Consider the following 20,602-nt stretch of genomic DNA (forward strand, 5'->3'; position numbering starts at 1 on the left):
AAGTTTAGCAACAAAAAATTAGTGAGACACATATACCATTTAAATACCTACAGTTTAAGATACTCATAGTAGTCTGTGGGGAAAACTAGGGGTTTGAGTTGAAATTTCAGTTTGAGTTGAAATTTCAGTTTGCTCCAAAGGCTGTGCTCTCGTATATTCTCACAAGAAAGGAAGGAACTTCTTTGATGGTGTTTTGGAATCTTGCCCTATTACCTGAAGATATATCTTAAGTAACTAAAGTAAGCAATCTTGCTACAGGTTACGTTTATTTTCTCCTTTGTTTAAAAATTTTCCTTTAACTTAAATACCTTGTAAGCAAACATGCTTAAACCAAGGATTAGTCCTTGGAAAAACATATTTAAAAATAGTTCTAAGTTCAAATTTCTGTTTGTGGGAAGTGTGGGAGTGGTTCAACACGAAAATACCGAAGGCAGAGAGCTTGCTCTGGTATGAGCCTAAAAAAAGATGCCATTAGATGTGGAAGGTAGCTAAATTGTATCAGAGTATATACGATATGATAGTGCAAAATCAGTAGCATTTTCAGCACAGGGGACTTAAGTGTTAATGGGTATCTCATTCTTAATATAAAAAAATACTAATATGCAAAGGTCATTTGTATTTTTCAGCCTTTGTCTCTGGGAAATAACCTGTAGCATGTTGCTTCTGGCATTGCCCACTACGTAACATTGAGGAAATACAATCAGGTTGCTTGTCCCCCTGAGACAATGTTACCGACCATAACTGCCATAAGGCTACCCAGTGAACCCAAAATGACCAATATGCAGGAGCATAGAAATGGTGCATTTGAAGCAAAGTAGCTTGGGAGTTCTCTAATTAGTGTGAAATAGATCATGGGAGGTGGAGAAATGTTGATACTGAATGAAAACATGAGATTCAAATGGAATAAAACAGGTCTGAGTATTCAAGGAGTTCGTAAGATGGGTAAGAATGAGTCCAAAGTTGCTGGAAAAGTGTAACCAAATCATGCTGCTGGAGTAAACCCTCCAAGGGGGATGTAGAGGGGGAAAATAGACCTTAGTTACTTAAAATAATTCAGATGTTCTTGGGCATTTGGCCAGAAATCTGTAACACAATCATGTTGTCGGAGATGTAGCTGTCTTGTGTTGATTGTGTGGTGTTGTGTGATATGGGAAAGAATCCTGAGAGAGAAAAGACGGGAACGATACAAGGTATAAACTTTAGCATTAGTGGAGTGGGAGAATATAGCAGTTTGTGAATCATCTGTATTACAAGCTTTTATACTTTCAAAATTTCTACAATTGTCAGTACTTCTCTTACGTTCCAATTAGAAAAACATGGTTTTGTTGCTATTTTATTAAGTATTTGGTTCAAAGATGCACAGTGAATCAGTGGCAAATCTGAGATTGTACCTTGGAGTTTTGGAACCTTTGTTACCAGTGTGTGGCTGCAGATGCCACAGACTTAAGGAAAAGCATCTACCACCACTTCCACATGTACAGACAGCAATTCTCACGTTCCCTACTGATACTTTGGGTAGTGGAAGGTGGTGAGTTCATACTTTTGCACTGACATAAGTCACAGTTACGGTGACGCATACTGCACCTACAAGTCCTGACTGACAAAACAATGATCTCACTCTGCAAATCAGTTAGTCTGTACATTATTCTCTGTAATTGGTAAGGGAATGGAGTATGCCTTGATTAAAAGCAAAAGTGAAGAACTTATTTAATGTTTTGATGGTGTTTTCACCTATTAAACTAGAGATTTACTGTCAGTAGTACTCTTTAAGAGACCTCAGAAATGAGCAGTAGAGAGAAGTAAATGTATACTTTGTAGATACCTGGGTTTATTTGTTTATTTTCAGCAAGAATAATACTAGAAATCAGCACCTTCACTTAATTAGCTGGTGCAAATATGATGGCCACCTACAGGTCCCAGGAATCCAGAAAGAAAATCATAATCTCCTCTGCCAAAAGATCACATAATTAAGGCCCAAATATTGATATATTTTAAAGCAGTATTTGAAAATAAAATTAGGACCAAGAGAAAGGGCTGCAACAGGATAGAGGACAGGTGAAATTCTTTCCATTTAATAGGATACATAGTTTGAACTCCTAGTTAGCGACTTTGTATTGCTATAAATCAGGTTCAAGATTTTTATCTTCCTGACAGTAGAATTGCAGGCTCAAAATTTGTACTGTCCGACATCCCACCTACTTTGCATTCCCATTTCATCTCTGTCAGACCATATAGCTATGTATCACAGCCTTGGAACTCACCTGTAAAAAATGTAAGGATTTCCAGGCAGCTTTTTTAAAAACATGTCTTATAGGCAACTTTGACTAAACAACTTTAATGTTTGCCTAAGTATTGACATATCAAGGTGAAATAGAGTATAAGAAAATAATTAATATTTGTATTTTTTTAAAATCTCTTACAAAAATATATGGCAATATCATTTATTGTCATTACTTTTGGAGTTACACATGTGGAAGCTGAACCTAATATTCTCGATGTGAGCTCAGACATCTCTTTGTATGCAGCCTATTTGATCAATAGGTATGATTAAACTGATAGCAGAGCAGAGTGTGTCAGAGAAATATGTTTTCAGTAAATAGGAATATGATGATTCAGACCTGAGGTGAGAATGAGGCCACTTAACCAAAATGAAACAAATAATTGTTGACATTCTTGTGACCACTTCAAAAGGTAGTATGAGAATGAAGTTGCTCTAGAGTTGCGTAGAGATATTATAAACAGGATGAGTTTCTAACTGTTATTTTAATGTGACCTGGAGGAACTGTTTAGGGAAAAGGTCGAATTAGAGAAATGTCTCTTGTATCTTGCTGCAACTGCATGAAAGCAAACTCTTAATTTATGTTTGCAGGCAGATAATCTTGTAGCACTTTATTCACCAGTTTTTCAGTACAGCTTACCCTAGCAGTCAAAGGATTGTTTTGCGTAAGAATTGAAGGCATGAAAAGCAAACTAGAGAAATGAAATAAGCCAGCTTATTTGAGAAAGAGCCTAGTGTCAATCAGTAAAAAGTTACTGGTGGGTTTGTAATTGTTGTCAACAATCCAGAAGGTGCAGGGGCTTTAGAGTGCTAAAGAAGAATGTAGTTTAAGATCTGTTAACACCCACCATTTGGATTATTTCAGTGTAGTTAAAAGCTTTTAAAGGCAATCTGCAAAAAGTGTGCAGAAAGAGGGGGCTCAGAGCTTAATCTTAGAGTGCCTTATGGTCTCCATGGGAGGCCTGAAACTGTTGGCTAGTTCTCCTATCTGCTTGTTTGTCAAAAATATTAAGAGTTTTGTTTTCTGTGACTTCCTCGAAAAGCTAATGAACTGGCAGTAATTGAAGAGGAAAGAACAAACAAAACAATCTGACAAACTGACAACTTTCTGCCTGTTTGTGTATCAGGAGTTTGATTTTCATGGATGTTAACATAAGCAAAATGTAGAGGCTAACAAACCTTTTCTTGCTGTATCTGCTGAGGCCTCACTTCTCTAGGATAAAACATCCTACTGATTGCTGTTGACAGGATTGCCCAAGAAAAAAGTTAATAGATGAGAGATGAAATTTCTGAAGGAAAAAAGGTAGAACAGCATTTTTAAATTGAAGATTGACCATAGACTGAAGAATACGGCATTGTTCTTTCCCTTGTGTAGACTGCTGTTAAATTCAAAGGTTCTCTCTCTTCTTTGTTTTCCCAGGAATGCTAATTCAGTCACTCAAAGCTATGGCTTCTTGAAGTAGCCTTGAAGACTAACATTCTTGATCTTAGATAAATCATTCTCATAAAGATACATTTTCTTTAAGTTGCTTTTAATCTGATTTAATCTAAGTTCTCATACTGTAATATTTTGACCTCAGGGATGCTTTGCTCTTTCTTAATTTTGATGGCCACCATGGAGGTTTGACCCAAAATTTTGTTTGTGATAAGTGACTCTGATTAAACTTAACCCCAAAAGCAGCATCTCTGAGACACTTTTACAGATTACCCCCCCCAGCGTGTACCCTCTACAGTATTTAGTTTTCAGTGTTATGTTACTGTATGAGAATCCCACACAAGTGGAGAGAAATGTGTAAGTTGGAAAGTAACAGTGTGTAAAAAAACCAAAACAAACAAAAAAAAACCAACTCCAAGTCTGCCAAACAAGAAAACAAACACATGTGTGTGCACGTACCCTCACACAAAATACCCTCTTCCCAAATAAATCCTTTCTGTAATGCTTCTTGGATTTTTGATGAAATCTGAGATACAAATGTGTCCTTTTCATACTGGATTTTTTTTCACCAAATCTTTTGGATTGTAAAGTAAACTTTAACACTGATTATTTTTTTTCTTTTTCCTCTTTGCTCAGTAACTTACATTTTAGAAACAGGTCAAGGAACACACATAGTTGGCATTCAGACCTTGTTTTTGTCTGGCATGTCTTCTGGCTTCTAAGAGAAATATTGTTATTGAACTGTAGATGTCAGTTGTGCCAAGGCACACATACACTCCCTTTCCACATTGTTTCCCATGACTCTTAAAATAAAGTTCAAAAGCTCTCTAGTTGCTTAAAAATTCCTACTTGATATAAAAGGAGTTGGTGCCTACCTTTTCTTTATTTCCTGCGTAAAGAAAGTTTGTTACACTAAGAAGGTTCCAAATATACTTTATGTGAAATTGAAATAAGCCAAGCATGATTTTATATGTGAAAGCTTCTCACTCAGCAAACTTAATGTGATAAACCAACAGACACTCTGCTGTGCTTTCAAGTATGTTTTGATGTATACCTCCTACAGTTTTTTAAACATGAAAAATTGCTATATATGAAGTTCTACTGACTTGGAAAATTAAAATCAAGGTCTATTCTTTAAGATAACTCTGACGTATTCCCTAAAGAAGGACGTTTTAAGCATAAAACTTGCCTCAAAACCTAGTGTTCTTGTGCATGAGCAGCAGAGCTCCGAGATTATATTCACCCAGAGAAATATCCAATTCTTTGCAGGGTCAACATCCATTATTTGTATGTCTTGACACTTAGGCACATTTCCATTCTAAACCACACTACACAGCCTTTTCCTGATATTTGCAACTTTATAAACATTAAGTAAAAGAAAAGTCTTTACCTTTTAATCTTGTGCTGGTGGCTTTCTGTTTTATCCTTTACAGAGGAAGTCCTGAGGGTGAGCTTCAATATAATCTGAAAAACATTGTTTCGAATATTTGCCTAAGTAATGTGTCTTGAGTGACATTCCATTAAGTATTTTCTGCATGCCTTCTGCTTCTAGTTCTTAAATAATTGTCCAAGGGTTCATCCTCAGGAGCGGTGGTGTGAGAGAGAAGCTGACTTCTTCAACTACAGTAGACAGGCAAATTGATTACTTTCTACTTGGGGAATCTGGTTCTGCCTGTTTGAAACCCAGCCTTGCTGAGAGGCGGATCACTGCTGGAGCTGCCCAGTAGCAGGAAGCGTCTAGGAGCAGCTCCCTAGTAGATAGAGGCCTTGTAAGCTGGGAGTGGAGCACTACCTACCTATGAAGCACAAGTGTAAGTGCAGGGATTGCTTTCTTCTACGCTGAAGCACGAAGGAAAAAGGAAGCAAGGCTAACTCATTCATACATTTACTTGAAAGGGGGGAAAAAAATCCAGCATAATAATACCCTATATCACAGGCAGTACCTTAAAAATATTTTAAATCCATTTATAAGTTTGACCTAAAGGCTGAAGCAGGCAGGGGTGTACAGCAGGAAATGTATGACCTGTGCAAAACCACTTCAGTTCTTGGGGAGCATAAGGTGGAGACAGCTATTTGGATATACTACTTTTCCAGACACAGCACTTCAGCTGTATTTTTTGAATACAGTCAGTATTGCAACAGGAGTGCTGTGGAGAAAATGGAAGCTAATTGACCAAAAAGACAAATCTTACACCTTTCAAGGTATTAGAGGTTACAAATCAGCAGCTACTGCAAGTTATAGGATGTTAGTGTCACACTCACACTGAGCTATGCAGTTTACCAACATTTCATTCTGCTTCAGCTGTGCTTTGTAGAATGTGCAGTCCAATAACATAGTAAATAATGCAGTTATTTAATCTTCAGGTGAGAAAGGAATAGGCTGTGGCAACAAACTCTGTGTTCAGAAATATTTTCTTCAATTAGATCTAGATGAATTGACAGCACTGCTGAGGAATGCTTTTTGAGACTAAGGGGCAGCACAGTAGGATTTTCAGACTGTAACAAAGGTGGGTTACGTGGGAAAAAAAAAAGTTGAGATAATAATTTCCAATCTTTTAATTACTTTCTATAGTTTTCTTTAATTTCATTTCAGTTTTTCCCTGGTTTAGCTTTGGCCCTATTTCATAGCTAAACACTGAGAGGACATTACTTGTTCTAGCTGGTTGGTGAGAAGGAATAGTGCCAGAGTATCATAAGCATATTGAAAATGTCATAGGTTCTGTATATGCATTGAACAACAGTTAGGGAATCTCTGCACTAAATCATACAAAGTACTGTAGAAGTACTCTTTTGGTTGAGAGGTGGGACTGGATTATCAAAGGAGGGGCGGGGAGGAGAGCCTTATGCTCTTTCTAGCTCTGCAGGCAAGTCAGAAAAGTTTTGATTATCAGTAGGATGTAGGGGTTTTTATCCCCAAGATTATGATAAATAAGTGAATCTTTAGGACCACAAACAGTTAAAACTGATGAAGATTGATAGAGAATGGACATTTGAGAAGCTGTCTTTCTATGGTCTCCTTCATAAACTCTTCTTGAAAAGAAAGATTAGATAATTAATCATAGTGCATGAGGTTAATGGTAACAAGGAATGTTTTTTGAGCCGTGGATGCACCACAGCTTGTTTTTTTATGTCTCTTTGAAGCTAAAAACTCTCTTGGGAGTAAAATAATTAAGAATTGAGGCTTTCATACTGTGATCCTGGAAAATAGGAAGGAATAAGGTCTCAGGTCAAACTGAAGTGCTGACAAGTTCTGCTAACTATGGAGTGAATTCTTACCATTGTTTCTTCCCAGCAAGGAGTATGATAGATCCAAAGTACAAGCTTTGGCCTAACATTCCTTAAAAGCCATTTGAGTTAATGATGATGACTTGGGATTTCAGAAGAAAGGCTATGATGTCTGGTTCCAAAACCATCTGCTGTTGCATTCACAGAAGCCAAATATTGGTGATTTTATCCAGAAAGTTGAATCAGAGTTCTCATATAATGGAAGGGTTGCTAACTTTCAGAACAACATTATTTTAGTGGAATTCCTTTGTTACAGAGAGGCAAGTGCAATTTTCAGATTTCCTAATGCTATGCAATACTCCTCTTTGCAGCTTTTGCACTTAGCTTGGATTATTACTGTTGTAGAAAGTGCAAAATAAGATTGCATTGTATGCTTATATCCCAAAATGGTCTACACTGGTTCAAAGCAAACAGTACCAGTTTTCATGCTGAAAAATAGTAACTTTGAACACAAGTAGTCTATTGCTCATAAACTATTATTTAATATCTTTTCATAGTTCCTAGAGTTTTACCATACTAGCTTTTAATTAAAAGCAGGTAATGGGAGAGGAAAGACCATATATCCTATTGTCACAAAGAGTTTTTATGGAAGATGGGAACAACTCTTTTTTTACTTGACCTGTTTTGTGAAGTTTTGTTTATTCCTTATAAAACTCTCAGACCCTCAAGAAACATGAATGATTTCCTATGTGTTTCTTTTTGTCATCTTTGTTGGTCTGTTTAAGATATATATTTTGGATTTCTATCTAAATTTCTCCATTTGTTATTAAAATTTGCTTGTAAGTGAACTCAGAAAACCATTGACCAACATGACTGCAAGTTTTCTTTTTTAAGTTTCTTCTTAGGGGATGCATCTGCTTGGCTAACACATTCCTAAATACTTAGGTAAACTTACCTTGTTAATCCATCCTACCTTCGTGGATGTTTACCAATTTAAATCCATTTTAATCAAGAAATTGAGGTCTCGAGGACAGTCAAATCCTGTGAGTTTCATGAAAATTATTACCTGGATAGCTGAGAGAAATCCCCATAAGGGAAAAGATTTTGCCTTTCTGTGAGAGGTGGTTCCATACAGGTTTTAGCAATTACCCTTGCCTTTTCTAACATGTAGTTTGTGACGTACCTTTTAGGGCTTTAGATCAGAATCTTTTCCAGTTTCATCTCATATATAGAGGAGTTTTCAGTGAAACATTAAAAAATTAGTCTTGATAAAAGGAAGTAACTTTCATTTCTGTGGTTAGAATGTGATATCACCAGGAGTTTGCTGAGGTGAAGAACTTAAGCATTTGGGATGTTTATAATTCTGGACACCCCTCTTATCTTTGTTGTAGCTATTGATAACAGTGTTGAAAGGAACATAACAGCCTCTGCTTCAGGGTGTATGTCCATATTAAAGTATGAAATAATGAATAACATTCTTTGGGTGGTAAAACAGATCTGGTTTGTGCCTTTTGAAAAACACACATTATTGGCTGTAGCATTGGATGCAGTTACAGAGTATATGGAAGACAAATCTGATAAAGAATAACACTCCTCAAAAAACTTAAGATGTTTCTCTTTTGGAGTCCTCTTTGCTACCATATCTCTAAGAAATAAGACCGTGATGGCACTTCATCTTACAGAATACTTACTTTGTAACCTATGTGTTTCAAATACCTTTTTTTTTTTTTTGCTTCCCTCTATTTAATTAATAAAGTGTGTTTTTTAGAGCCATTCATGCAAGTTCCTCCCTCCAAGCTTTAAGTTTTACTTACAAAGAGCAGGTTCAAAACATTACATATCAAATTATTTGGCATTAGAGAGAAATTCTGGATAGCAGGCAGACCCGAGATGATCATGAAGCAGTATTATGCAGGGAAATGCGCATGGTTTGGGAAGTTGCAAAGTTCTGAACTTTGATCCATAGACTCCAACGGATTGTACTGTGTAGCTTTAGATGTAGAATGGTACAGTCTTTTACATCCATCTTCTTAGCTGTAAAATATAATTGCTTTGTCTATTAATAAATATTAAATAATTAGTGAGCACCTTAGTAATTATTTAATGTTAGTATCTGCTGAAAATAGTGCATGGACTAACATTTTTATTAAGTAGAAAGAACAATTAAGAATTAAAGCTGAAACAAGGCATTTTCCCTTTACTTTCTCCTTCTTCCCCTTCTTCCTACTTTTGTCAAAAACTTATCTTTTAGAGATCTGAGAATCTCTCTCATGTCAGGGTGCTAAGTGTTTCTTTTGATCTTTTCTTTAGGCTGGCAAATAAGCAGGACAGAGAAGGAGCTCTGTCAGAAGCAGATGTAATAGAGTCTTTATCTCTGGAAAAGCTTGTCAATGAACACAAGTGTCTATGTCAAATTGTAAGTATATTTTAAGATGCTTAATTTTCTAATATATATGTAAAGCTTGCAATAAGGTAGGAGATTGTGCCTCAGAGTGTAAAACTGAATCTAAAACCCTGCAATCCCAGCAAAGATACAGTACATATATCTGTTCTGCAAGCAATTCTACTGTTCACGTTGACGTTCTGCTTCTGGATCTTTTGAAGAAATCTTTATAACAACGATCCTCAAAGTGTACCTGCTGGTGCATTCTGAAACCATGTAAGAATAATCAGTTACTGATGTGGTTTAAAACTTGTTTAACTGGACAGCAAGTTTAGTATTCCACCTTTTTAAAAAGAAACAGGAAATGGAATTTGCCTATGTTGACATTCAAGAAGGATCACTGTTTGGATATGATGTTTGTCTCATTTCTTTTCATAGCTAAAACCATCGTTTAGTCTGAGTCACCATCTGGCAAACAGTGAGAACTTAATCTAATTCCTAGGGCATCTAATTCCCAGCACAACAGTCACCAAAGAACACTGTTAGAGCTAATTGCTAGTTAATATTTGTCCTAAAATAACTACATTTCAGATGTAGTATTCACAGTCATTGGGGGGGGGGTCAAAACCAGAAATCTGTGTGAAAGCTTTTTAATATTGGTCAATATTTCAGATAATTTATCCAAAACAGTAGTCCCTGAAGTTTTCTTTAAGCCTTTGTTTTAATCAACCAGTTTGTTATTTAAATATTCAGGGGCTTCACTTTTATAATCTTTTTATAATTGCAATAAGAAACATTTTTAAAGATAATGAGAGTTATGCTGTTATTAACCAAAATTAGAAGGCAATTTTGCAAAACCATTCCAGCTGGTATTCGGGTTTTAAAATTTAAAAAAGACTTTTAATTCCCTAGGGAGAGTTGCAAAATTCATAGGGTAATATATATTGCTATTATTTTCTCTAGAAAGTTGAGTTATAGCAGGGCATAGCTATGTTCACTATGTCATGACTCTCTGAGTGCTTTTCTTCAGTCAGTGGACTTTGCATTATGCATATGTAGCAATCATAAAAATAAAAATTGCAAGTTCACTGTTTTTTTTCCCAAGGGAAATCTTTAAAAATATTTTCTTGCAAAGCATTATCAATATAAAAGACCTAAAAGATTCTAGTGTATTTTTCCAATACTTTAGAATTACTTAATTTATGACATGTTCCAGGAAAATGCTGTTCTTGTTCTCCATTTATATCTTGGGTGTAATTAACTAAGAAACTAGATCACATACTCGTAAGTCATTTTAGCTGAAAGCGGCTGAGTGTCTTATATACTCAAATGGGCAGCTTCTTTAAAAGGCTCATAAAAGGTAAACGTGGTCCCAAGTTATTTCAATATGATGACTCCTGGGGTGAATTTAAACAGGGGTGTTGTGAAACAAGATTTAAATAAAATTAGGCAAGGACCAAAAAACCTTTTGTTTGTTCTTATTCTTGGAATTAGTTTTCTTCTGGATCTTTAAATTTCCCCACAAAATATTAAAGCAAATGGAAGGAGCCATTTGTCTCACTGTCACACAGTGTCAGTGAGAATGGCCTTCCTCTTTCTCTTTTTTAATGTGTCTGTATATTCTATATTTCTAAATTTCTATATTTTATAACTGAACTACAGCAACAATAATCTTGGTGCAAACCAAGAAGAAAATCGCCCCAGGGCTGTCTATTGTTTTATCTTAGTTTTCTCAGAGAAACAAGGTATTATTGCCTATACATCTTCTCCTTGATTAGGTTCTGCTAGAGAGTATTGTAATGTTCCATAGTGAACAACGCTCATGTTTGAACCTTAATTTAGATAAAGTAGGAATGTATTAAAATGCAAACTAGGTTTGGCACTCTGGGGGGACATAACAGGTCAGAATTATTTTTTTCTCTTGTAAATTGTACATACCATATCTGACTATGGTGCCATTTAAATGCTTGTCAGATGAAAAGATAACACAAAGAATTTTTTAGGTGTTGACACCGGAGAGTTAGTCTTTTTTAATCTTCCTTCATTCATGAACACAAATCCTGAACACAATCAGTGTGAAGTATCATTTCTTCATGTCAAATACGTAGCTGGATCTATTCAATTATTATTCAGAGAACAGTTTAAAAAGACCCATACAGTGCTCCAAAACATACTGGAAAGTAGTTCTGAAGAGATGTTGAGAGGTTATCTAGTGCTTTTCCATGTTCTAAGCTAGAATCAAGCCATATCTCTTTTGTTCCAATTAAAGCCTATTATACTTGACCTCCTGACAATGAACATGAAGAGCAAATTACTCTTTTCCTATTTGCAGTTATGCCTTATGTTTTTGAAGGCTATAATCATATGTCCTTGAAGCTTTTTGATCTGAAGAGAAACATTCCTGTTCCTGCAATGTTTTCTTACCAGATGTGTTTTCATAACCAATTTTGTCTGATTTTTCTCACTTTGCTCCTCTTGATTCCTTCCAGTCAATCCACTTCTTTAAATTGTTGCATCCAAGCTAGATAAAGTGTTCCAAACTAATTCAGCAATGGGTTTTGCACCCATCTTCCAATAGATTTGCCTAGATGATGTTTCTCTTGCTTGCTGATGAGAATATCATGACAAAAGTTTTACTCCAATCAAGATGCCTAATATTTTGCTTCACCCCTATCCACAATACCTGTTCTGATCTAAAAAAATGAATTGGTTTGACAGTTTTTCTGACAAATTCACACTGGATTTTATTTATTCCCTAGGTGCTTATGAACAAGTTGAACATTTCTTTCATGAAGTGAAGCGAAGCTGATTCTCTTGCATCTCATTTTTTCCATTTTACTAGATAAATATAACATGGACTATTTATAAACCAGCAGCAAAACACAACATACATATTTGGGGTTGATAAATTATATTTCTATATAGATGCATACATATGGATGTGTATAGAAACAGGTGTGTAAATAAACACATAGCAGGTGTATATGTAACAGCTGTGTGTATACGTAACAGGTATATATATATGTCTAGAGATAGACGTGTAAACATGTTCTTCTGTGCAGTATTCTAGTATTTTTGAAATGGGACTAGAAATAATGGAATTTGGTAGAACTAATGTGATTTGTATCTTGGCAAAAAAAGCACCTAAATTTATAAAATACCTACATGCAAATTTATTTCCCATACTTCTCAGTGTTTTGCAAGCTTCACAGTAAACAGTAATTGTTTGGCTGATTTCTTGTTTTCAGTCAAGGAATGTGATCTGAACTGCAAATAATTTTCCTCTCCTTCTCCTTATATTTACAGGAACCTTGTTCAGCTATCATGGGCTGTGGGAAAAAAATTGATAAATCAATAAAAAAGGGTTTATATTGGCTTCTACATATCATAGCAAAAGATTTTGATGCCTTAAATGAGCGCATCCAAAGAGACACTACAGAACAAAAAGCATATGAAGAACAAAAGAAACTAGAACGAGCTGAGCGAGTGAGAAGGATACGAGAAGAAAGGTATTCTCTCTGTAATTTCTCCTACCTCCCCTTCCTCCCTTTTTCTAAGACACTTGATTCATTCCTGTACATAGACCTTACGGGAACCAAGCTGTCAAGGATTTAAAGCTTAGAAGCCAAGACTCTCCTTATTAAAAGTATGGACCTGAATGCTAGAGCCTTTCTTTAAGACGTACAAGTTTTTGCCTGGTTCATCCCCTTTATTTTATTCGCTCTATGCTGGAAATGTACCATGAATGAGAATTGCAAGGTAGTTGTGGAATAAATTTGGCCTTGGTAATATAACTTCACAGGAGGCTAACCTAAAAAATAAATTAACCTTAAGCTACCTTCAAGTGTGTTCTAAAATAAACATTTATTAACTTAAGTTAGACTTTGTAACCCATATGTGAATATCAAACACTAGATGTGAAACTTTATTCAACACTATGCTTAATAAACTTCAGGATATCCAGCAGGTGAGGCATGGAGAGACTTAAGATGATGCAGGGAGGCAAGAAGGATAAGTGATTTATTACTTCCCTTCAAAGCTCTTTGTCATCATCAGCAGCCCACCACGGTTCCTATTAGAGACTGATGTGAATAATTTTACTGGGCCATTCTTAAATTCGCTGAGCATCCCTGTCCCCCCATCTGCCCTATATATGCAGAGATTTGCGACTCTCAGTTACTGTGAGAAGTAACTGTGAAGTGTCTTGGCTTGTACTCTTGCTGATTTGGTTTACTTCAGCAAGTAAATTACTTAAGTACATCTTAAACACCTGGAATTTGACACAGTCTTCATACATATTTCACAAACTTAAAAAAAAAATCATATGCTATTAGTCTGCCAGATGTCTCTGCATAGACAAAACCCTCTGACCATGTTGGATTGTGTTGGGTTTATGCCATGTTGAGAGGTGAAGCGAGGAGGACTGACTTTGAAACATGTCTCAAAGAGATTGTCTGATGATATGGGCATTTTCCATGTATTCTGTTCCCGCTCAGTGATCTTGATTGTTTTTGTTCACTGGAAGAATTGGTTGAGTCTGAATTGGATTAAAGGCTTTAAAGTTTTGCTAAACTTCTTGTGTCTTAGAGGAAAGCTAACTAGTAACTTCTGCTGGTTTTACCTGTAGCTGAGGGCTTGTCTCAGATATGAGAGATGGCATTAACTCTCATTTTGCTGTTTTTCATCAAATCGATTTCTTACCATAAGAAACAGGTTAATCTTGATTCAAGTGTAATTCTTTTTCATTCTGTGTTTGAATAATTCCTCAGACTGCTTTTTGTTTGGATTTGCTTCCCTGAATGTTTTTTCAAAGTGCATTTCCTCCACAATATGTTAGTAGCAATCGTCATGTTCCAAATGGAAAACCAGAGAGAAAGGTAGTGCTAATAAATTTTAACATAGCAGTGGCCATTCCTTGCAAGCAGTATGGTTTCATAGGTGACCCCCTTTTCATTCCCATCTGTGCCTCTGAACAATGGGGTTACTTCCTCTTGCAGTACTTGCAACTGTAAAGTAGGTGTAACAGTCACTTCCTATGCGCAAGTACCATCAGATCGATTGATAAAAAGTATCTGATGAGCATATACTTTATTAATGAGATGTTATTTAATACACAGTAATTTAGTATTTCTTACATAAAGATCTGGTACATAAAAAATAACTAGTGCTGGTGCAAGAACAGTATACTGAGCATTATGTGTCTTTCTGAACTTTTCTGAATCTAGTTGAAGCAAGTATGATTCCCTAACTGTTACTACATAAACTGAACAGTCTGGCACCAGTTCTGCCTTATGTATATTAAGAAGAATCTAGAATTATAAGAAATGGAGGTGTATTAAAAATAGAAGAACAGGTTTTAGATAGTCTGGTTTCCCACCACATAGTTGTTTGGTTTTGGTTTTGGTTTTTTTAACGATTGAATACCTTGAAACAATTGTTATAAAAGATTACCAGGGTGAAAATTTCAGCATGAAAATTTCAGCATAGTGTTGAACAATCAAAACCTTCCAGTTACAGATGTATTCTGTCATATATCCTGTCCTCAGAAACTGCTTCTGCTTCCTGAAGTGCTGATTGAACTTTCAGACACATAGCAGCATGTGTTTGTACCTCTGCCATAACATATACTTGTGCTTTATTGATGTAAGCCTGTCATTGTGATTTCTGTAGAATGTTTTTCAAATACAGAAGCATATTGTGAAAGTCAGCTGGCATAAATTGGAGGATGAGTTAGATGACTTAGTAAGTGTTCTCTATTATGTGAAATTTATGGCTTGGCTTCTTCCTAATTCTTTGTTCATATTCCCTCCCCCCCCCAAAAAAAAAACCAAACAAACAAAAAACAAACAAAAAAAAAACAACAAAAAAACCCAACAACAATGCACAACCCCCCAAAACACTAAAACAACAACAACATAAACCCAACAACAACAACAAAGGGAAAGAGAAGAAGGAAGAAGTGTACCTGATGAGGAAGACCCTGAGCCTGGGAACTCTGAAAACCCCTTCCAGCCTATATCTGCTGTAATCTCTGAGGTATGAGAATATGTGGAAATGTGGATCATTTTAGACCTACTACTAACAAATGTCTGAGAGGTAATGAGAAAAATAGTTCATTTAAAAGAATTGTTCTAAGTCTGTATGCACAGCATTATTTAATTTTATTTTTTAAATTTTGGCATTGAATCAATTTGTGTGCATTGAATCAATGCTTTCATGTTAAGAAAAAACCCTATTATTGATTCAGGCACAAAAAGTTTTGTAGACACAGTAAAATAAAGGTATTGTAAACAGATGACTGAACACATATCCTAATTAAACTATTGGATATTCAGGAGTAGAAAATATTCAAGGTCTATTAGTTTCTTGTAAAGTGTTTTAGTGAGTCGTATAAAATCTCCCTGACTACTTCAGCTACTTAGATTTCTAAGCATAACCTGTTTTCTGTTGAAAACTGAGACAATTGCAAAGTTTTCTTAGCTTTGAAATATGAAAAGCATATTAATATATAAAGTTTACTTAACCTGTGTTTCTGAGTTCAGGTAGTTCTTATTTATTGTACTGTTGGTTTTTTTATTCAGTTGACTTGAGATAACATAATCTCAAGAAACACGTAAACTCTCAGAGACTTTTCCAGTAAGTAATTCAAACATTTGCTCCTCTCCAGGACAAAAGCACCCATATCCATATATCTTGTAAAGTCAGCTACATGCACAATAATATGTTTTATAATAACAAACAGAGTAAGAAGAGAAGGGTATAGTGGCCAGCATTGCAGAGACGGTGATTTAGTGATATAGAACCTGTGAAACAGCCTTTCATTGAGTCTGTATGACACAATTTTATTTGACCAAATCATGGTAGCACTTTCTGGATACATAAACTCGTTGCATGTGTATTTTGTTTTAACTAAAACACTTAAAAAAATAGGAGAAAGAAATTAGGAGTTTTCTAACCTTTTGCTCAGGACTGTTGATGTTGTTTATATAGCTAGCATTTTTTTTGTCATATGACCAAAAAGAAAGCAAGAAAACAGGCTATAAACCTAAAGATCATTTCTTTTGCTGTTAATGTTTCCCCCCCACACCCCTTTCCTCTGGACAGGATACTGGAAATTATTTTCTATGCTAGATGTGGGACAGAAAAATATTTTAGGAATATTTTGATTTTTAAAATAACCTTACTGTCTTATTAGTCAGTTTACAGCATTAGAAGCTGTTAAAAAAATTTCTTATACTTTTTGTTAGAATGAAAAACAAATTGAAAAGGAAAAGAAGCGGCAAAGGTTGGAGACTGAAAAGGCTACGATTGTCTTGAAATCACAAACAGAGCAGGAACAAATGGATGCCCAGCACTTATCAAGTAGCAGTAGCCAAAATACAAATGATAGTATACTAGAAACATGCACTTCTACAACTACACAGCTTTTGCAGCATGAAGAAGAGAATGAGCAGCAAGCCTCAGAATGCCTTGACTCAGGTAAAACTGCTTCCTTTTAATGTGTCATTTAATGTTATTTTTCACATACTTCTTCCCTCTGTCTCCCTCTGTGCTATCATTTATCATGATACCACACGTCAATTTAATCTATTGAAAACATAAAAATGCACAATTAGGTTATTGTATTGGAAAATCTGCTTTAAAAAAGTGCGTGTTTGTTGGTGTGACTGATACTGTAGCTGAAACTAGGTTCATTTTTATCATAATCAAATATGTGGTCCACCTCCCATGAGTACCAAGCTAAGCTGAATTTCTTTATTAAAACATGAAGTTTGCATATATTTTATGCTTACAGTTTATTTTCTGTAGCAAGATGTTTTGTAAATTTTATATTTCACATAATTTTGTGTTGTTTGGACTGAAAACGCTGATGTATCTCACCCCAACAACTGTATTAAAAGATGATCTAAGAGATTCTCTGAATATAACTGTATGATAGGTAATGCTTTATTTCTGTTTGGTATAGACAACAGCAAGAAAAAAAATAAAAAGCCAAAATTAAAAAGGGGCCACAGAGTAGAACCTATTAATGCAGAGGACACTGTTCCCAAAAATCCTACACCACCACCAGCTCTTCCACCAGGTAAGTGTACTAAAAAACAATAATCAATGTCTCAATTTGTGGTTATTAATCCTTTAAAATATTCATTTGTGAATGATGAAACTGGAATGGTCTTCATACAGAGATATGCTACTAAACCTTACTCTCTAGGAAATCTTTGATGCAGTTTCCCACTTCATGGTATGAACTTTCAGCAGTATTGATTTGATCTATTCTGTGGGGGAAGATGTTATTATTTTCACAAAAAAGAGTCAGAAACTTGACTACTCACTAAAAAAGTGATTAAAAAAATCAATATTTTTAAGGGTAAATCCGTTTATTTTTAAAGTATTTCATTATTATTCACCATATATACAATATATTACATACTTTTGGCATTTCTAAATGCTTTGATTTCTCCCAAAGAGAACTGGCTTCTGTACATTTTATCAGAATCCAGTGCAGTCGTGGCGTGTTTTGACTGTCTTTGTTTTCCTTTAGTTGGCTGGGGAACTCCCAAACTTAATAGACTTCGAAAACTTGAGCCTCTTGGTGAAACACATCATGCTGGTAATTGAAAATATATTGGGTTTTGTATTTTTTTAAAGCATTCTCCATTGTTCATTCACTTCTACATTCATCTCATTCTTCATCTTTTTTTAGTTTCTTAATGCCAATTTTCATTGACCAAAAGCCTAACCCCTTTGCTTAGTAGAAAGCATCTTTTTGATTTTTCAAGTCTTAGCAAAAAGAATAAGTTATCTTAGATTCCCTTATGAAGTTTAAAGTGGCACGGGCTATTAGACGCTATTAACGATCTGAAGTTATTTGCACAGCAGCATACACCTAAATATTATAATGTGCCATAACACAAAGAGTAACAGACCCAGTTACTTTAAGAGTCCAAGCACATATTGCATTCAAAATAAAAGTTTTCAAAGTGTATTTCCATCATCCATATGTAGACAGTTCATCATTATCTGATGCAATGGGGACAGGAGTTGAGTTACCTGGACACTGGAAGAAGTCCGAGGCACTCAGCAGAGAGGATATTTCAGGGCTTATTAATTTGGGATCCGTAGTGGCTCTTCCACATGCTGGCTGGTTCTGCACTAAGCTGCCTGTTTATTTCCACACTGATCTTATGATCTGATCTGGAAGTGCTAATCACTTCATAATACTGAACCCAAACGGGCCGCGTATTTTTGTAGTTCTGTGAACCATAGCCCACCTCCAGATGAATTTGCTGTGTGTAAGCTGACTCCTTGTGTTGCCTCTTGAGATAGTCTAAAATTTCTTCTGTTCACTGCTACTGATGGTTTTAAAAGCACAGTCTGTAAGATTTTTGTCATTGATTTGGGGGCGTTTTCTTGTGAGAAGGAAAGCTGAAGACGTGTGGGCACCTCTGAATTAAGTGCATTATGTTAGCAACTCTGAATGTGGGACTGCCATCCCAGCTATGATGAAAAGCCCAACATAAATTTGATTGCAGAAGTAGTGAGACTTCCAACTGAAAATTAGGTTATTGGTCTGCAGGGAGAGGTGTCAGTGATAAAGCTTGGGCTCTGCTGCTTTACCTGAAGAGCCAGTGTCCCTGAAATTTCACAAACTGATAGGAAAAATAAGTTTAATAACTGGAAATGTCAAGCAGATTCTTGATTTCTCTCTTCAATAATGACTATTTTCTATTTTTGAAAGACCATGGAAGATTGATTTTCATATGCTCATATTGCATCTTTTTCTCAGTTTTAGATTATAATTTCTTCATTTTTCTTAAATTTTTGTTTTTCAAATTTTGAAAAGCCAAGTGGAGACATCTGGAGTAATATGAGGGGAGGATAACCAAACTAAAGCAATGGGAACACTTATACAAATTGAACAAAGAGAACATTAATTGAGGAACTTATAGAGAAAGGAGCTCAGTGTGACTATAGCGATCCTTGAGCTTAACCCTGTCTTGAACTAATTGTATCATGTAGTACAGTGGACGTACCTGCTGAAGTTCTGAAGCAACAGAACTTGGAGCTTCTCTGCCAAAGAATCAAAAGATGCCTAAAGGGGAATTAAGATCTCTAAAAACTAGATACTTATTTTCACAGGAGCGTAATTCATGTGCATAAAATGTAATTTGTAGTCTTAATCATAAAACCATCTTGCTCTTTTTTTTAAAGGCATATAGAGAGAAGGCGGCAAGAAAGAAAAGCCAGATGAAGAGGTAGGGAGGGGAAGAAAGGGAAGGAGTGATACCCATTTTTTATCTGTGCCTAAGGGAGGTGATGCATTTTGTAGCAAGAGCATGGGTGGGGCAAAGAGGAAAAAACCGCTTAAGCTAGGTTCCCTACTCACAGGTGTGTAAGTTAGTAACCTGAGATCTATATTAATTTAGTCCATTTGTAAAATAAGGATAATAATTTAAGTTTTTTGGAATCTAACAATGGAAAAAATGTTGGTAGGGTAGTGATCTCTTGACCAGAGGTGCAGCCATTGAGATCAGAGGAAACTTGGAGTGCTCAGAACTTTGCAGCTGAATTCAAGACATTGCGTGCTCTTTGCTGAGATTTGTTTTTTTTCAGGAATTTTGAGACACTCAGAACATTCACACAGATACAGAAAATACTGAGAAAGCAAGAAAACATCTATTAGGAAAGCACTATTTATAATAGAAAGAAGCTCTTCAAACACATGGTCCAGCATTGTCAAACCTTTAGTTAGGTCCTGATATCAAAGAGCATCAATTACTTATTTTGCTTAAAGCAGTTGCCTTTTTTTTCTCAGACCATTTGAGAGCCATAGAATCATTTAGGTTGGAAAGGACCCTTAAGATCATTGACTACCAACACTACCAAGTCCATCTTGCACCGATTTTAGCTTGCCATCTGTCCTTGCCCGTTTTCTGTCATGCATCAGTGTTTTTCAATGAGTTTTTAAATATTTTGCAGATGGAGAACCTGCTCCTGCTTGGAAACTCATTTGAGTTTTCCTAAGACCAGTGGAGCCTACCTTTGATCCATTGTTTAGAATATTCCCTGAACTGCATCTTTCTGAAAACCAACTTATTTTTGGCTGGCCTTTCAACAGAGAGGGGCCAATCAAAATTTTGATATTTTTTTTTTCCCCCCCAGCTTTGCCCAAAATTCACTGTAAAGGTGGCTTTAAAAGTTTTTTAGCCATTCAACCTTTGTGAAATAAAAAGGCCTGGTTTCCTTATTGGTTTTGTGATTAATTGATATAAATGTCTTG

At 35.7% G+C, this 20,602-nt stretch overlaps 1 protein-coding gene across 4 annotated transcripts in view; it reads left to right on the forward strand.

Moving 5' to 3' along the window:
* ARL13B (ARF like GTPase 13B) overlaps positions 1–20,602 on the forward strand; it is a 50,497-nt gene that overhangs the window by 25,437 nt on the left and 4,458 nt on the right. For 3 of the 4 annotated variants that reach the window (XM_072885162.1, XM_072885136.1, XM_072885153.1), the window contains 6 exons: positions 9,249–9,354; positions 12,628–12,830; positions 15,261–15,357; positions 16,569–16,800; positions 17,288–17,404; positions 17,864–17,932. In XM_072885162.1, coding sequence (XP_072741263.1) covers positions 9,249–9,354; positions 12,628–12,830; positions 15,261–15,357; positions 16,569–16,800; positions 17,288–17,404; positions 17,864–17,932 — 824 coding nt within the window. Of the gene's footprint in view, positions 1–9,248; positions 9,355–12,627; positions 12,831–15,260; positions 15,358–16,568; positions 16,801–17,287; positions 17,405–17,863; positions 17,933–19,533; positions 19,578–20,602 lie in introns of all 4 variants that reach the window. The other variant, XM_072885144.1, reaches the window with a different exon arrangement.

Source organism: Ciconia boyciana, chromosome 1, assembly GCF_034638445.1.
Source record: "Ciconia boyciana chromosome 1, ASM3463844v1, whole genome shotgun sequence".
Lineage (NCBI taxonomy): Eukaryota > Metazoa > Chordata > Aves > Ciconiiformes > Ciconiidae > Ciconia > Ciconia boyciana.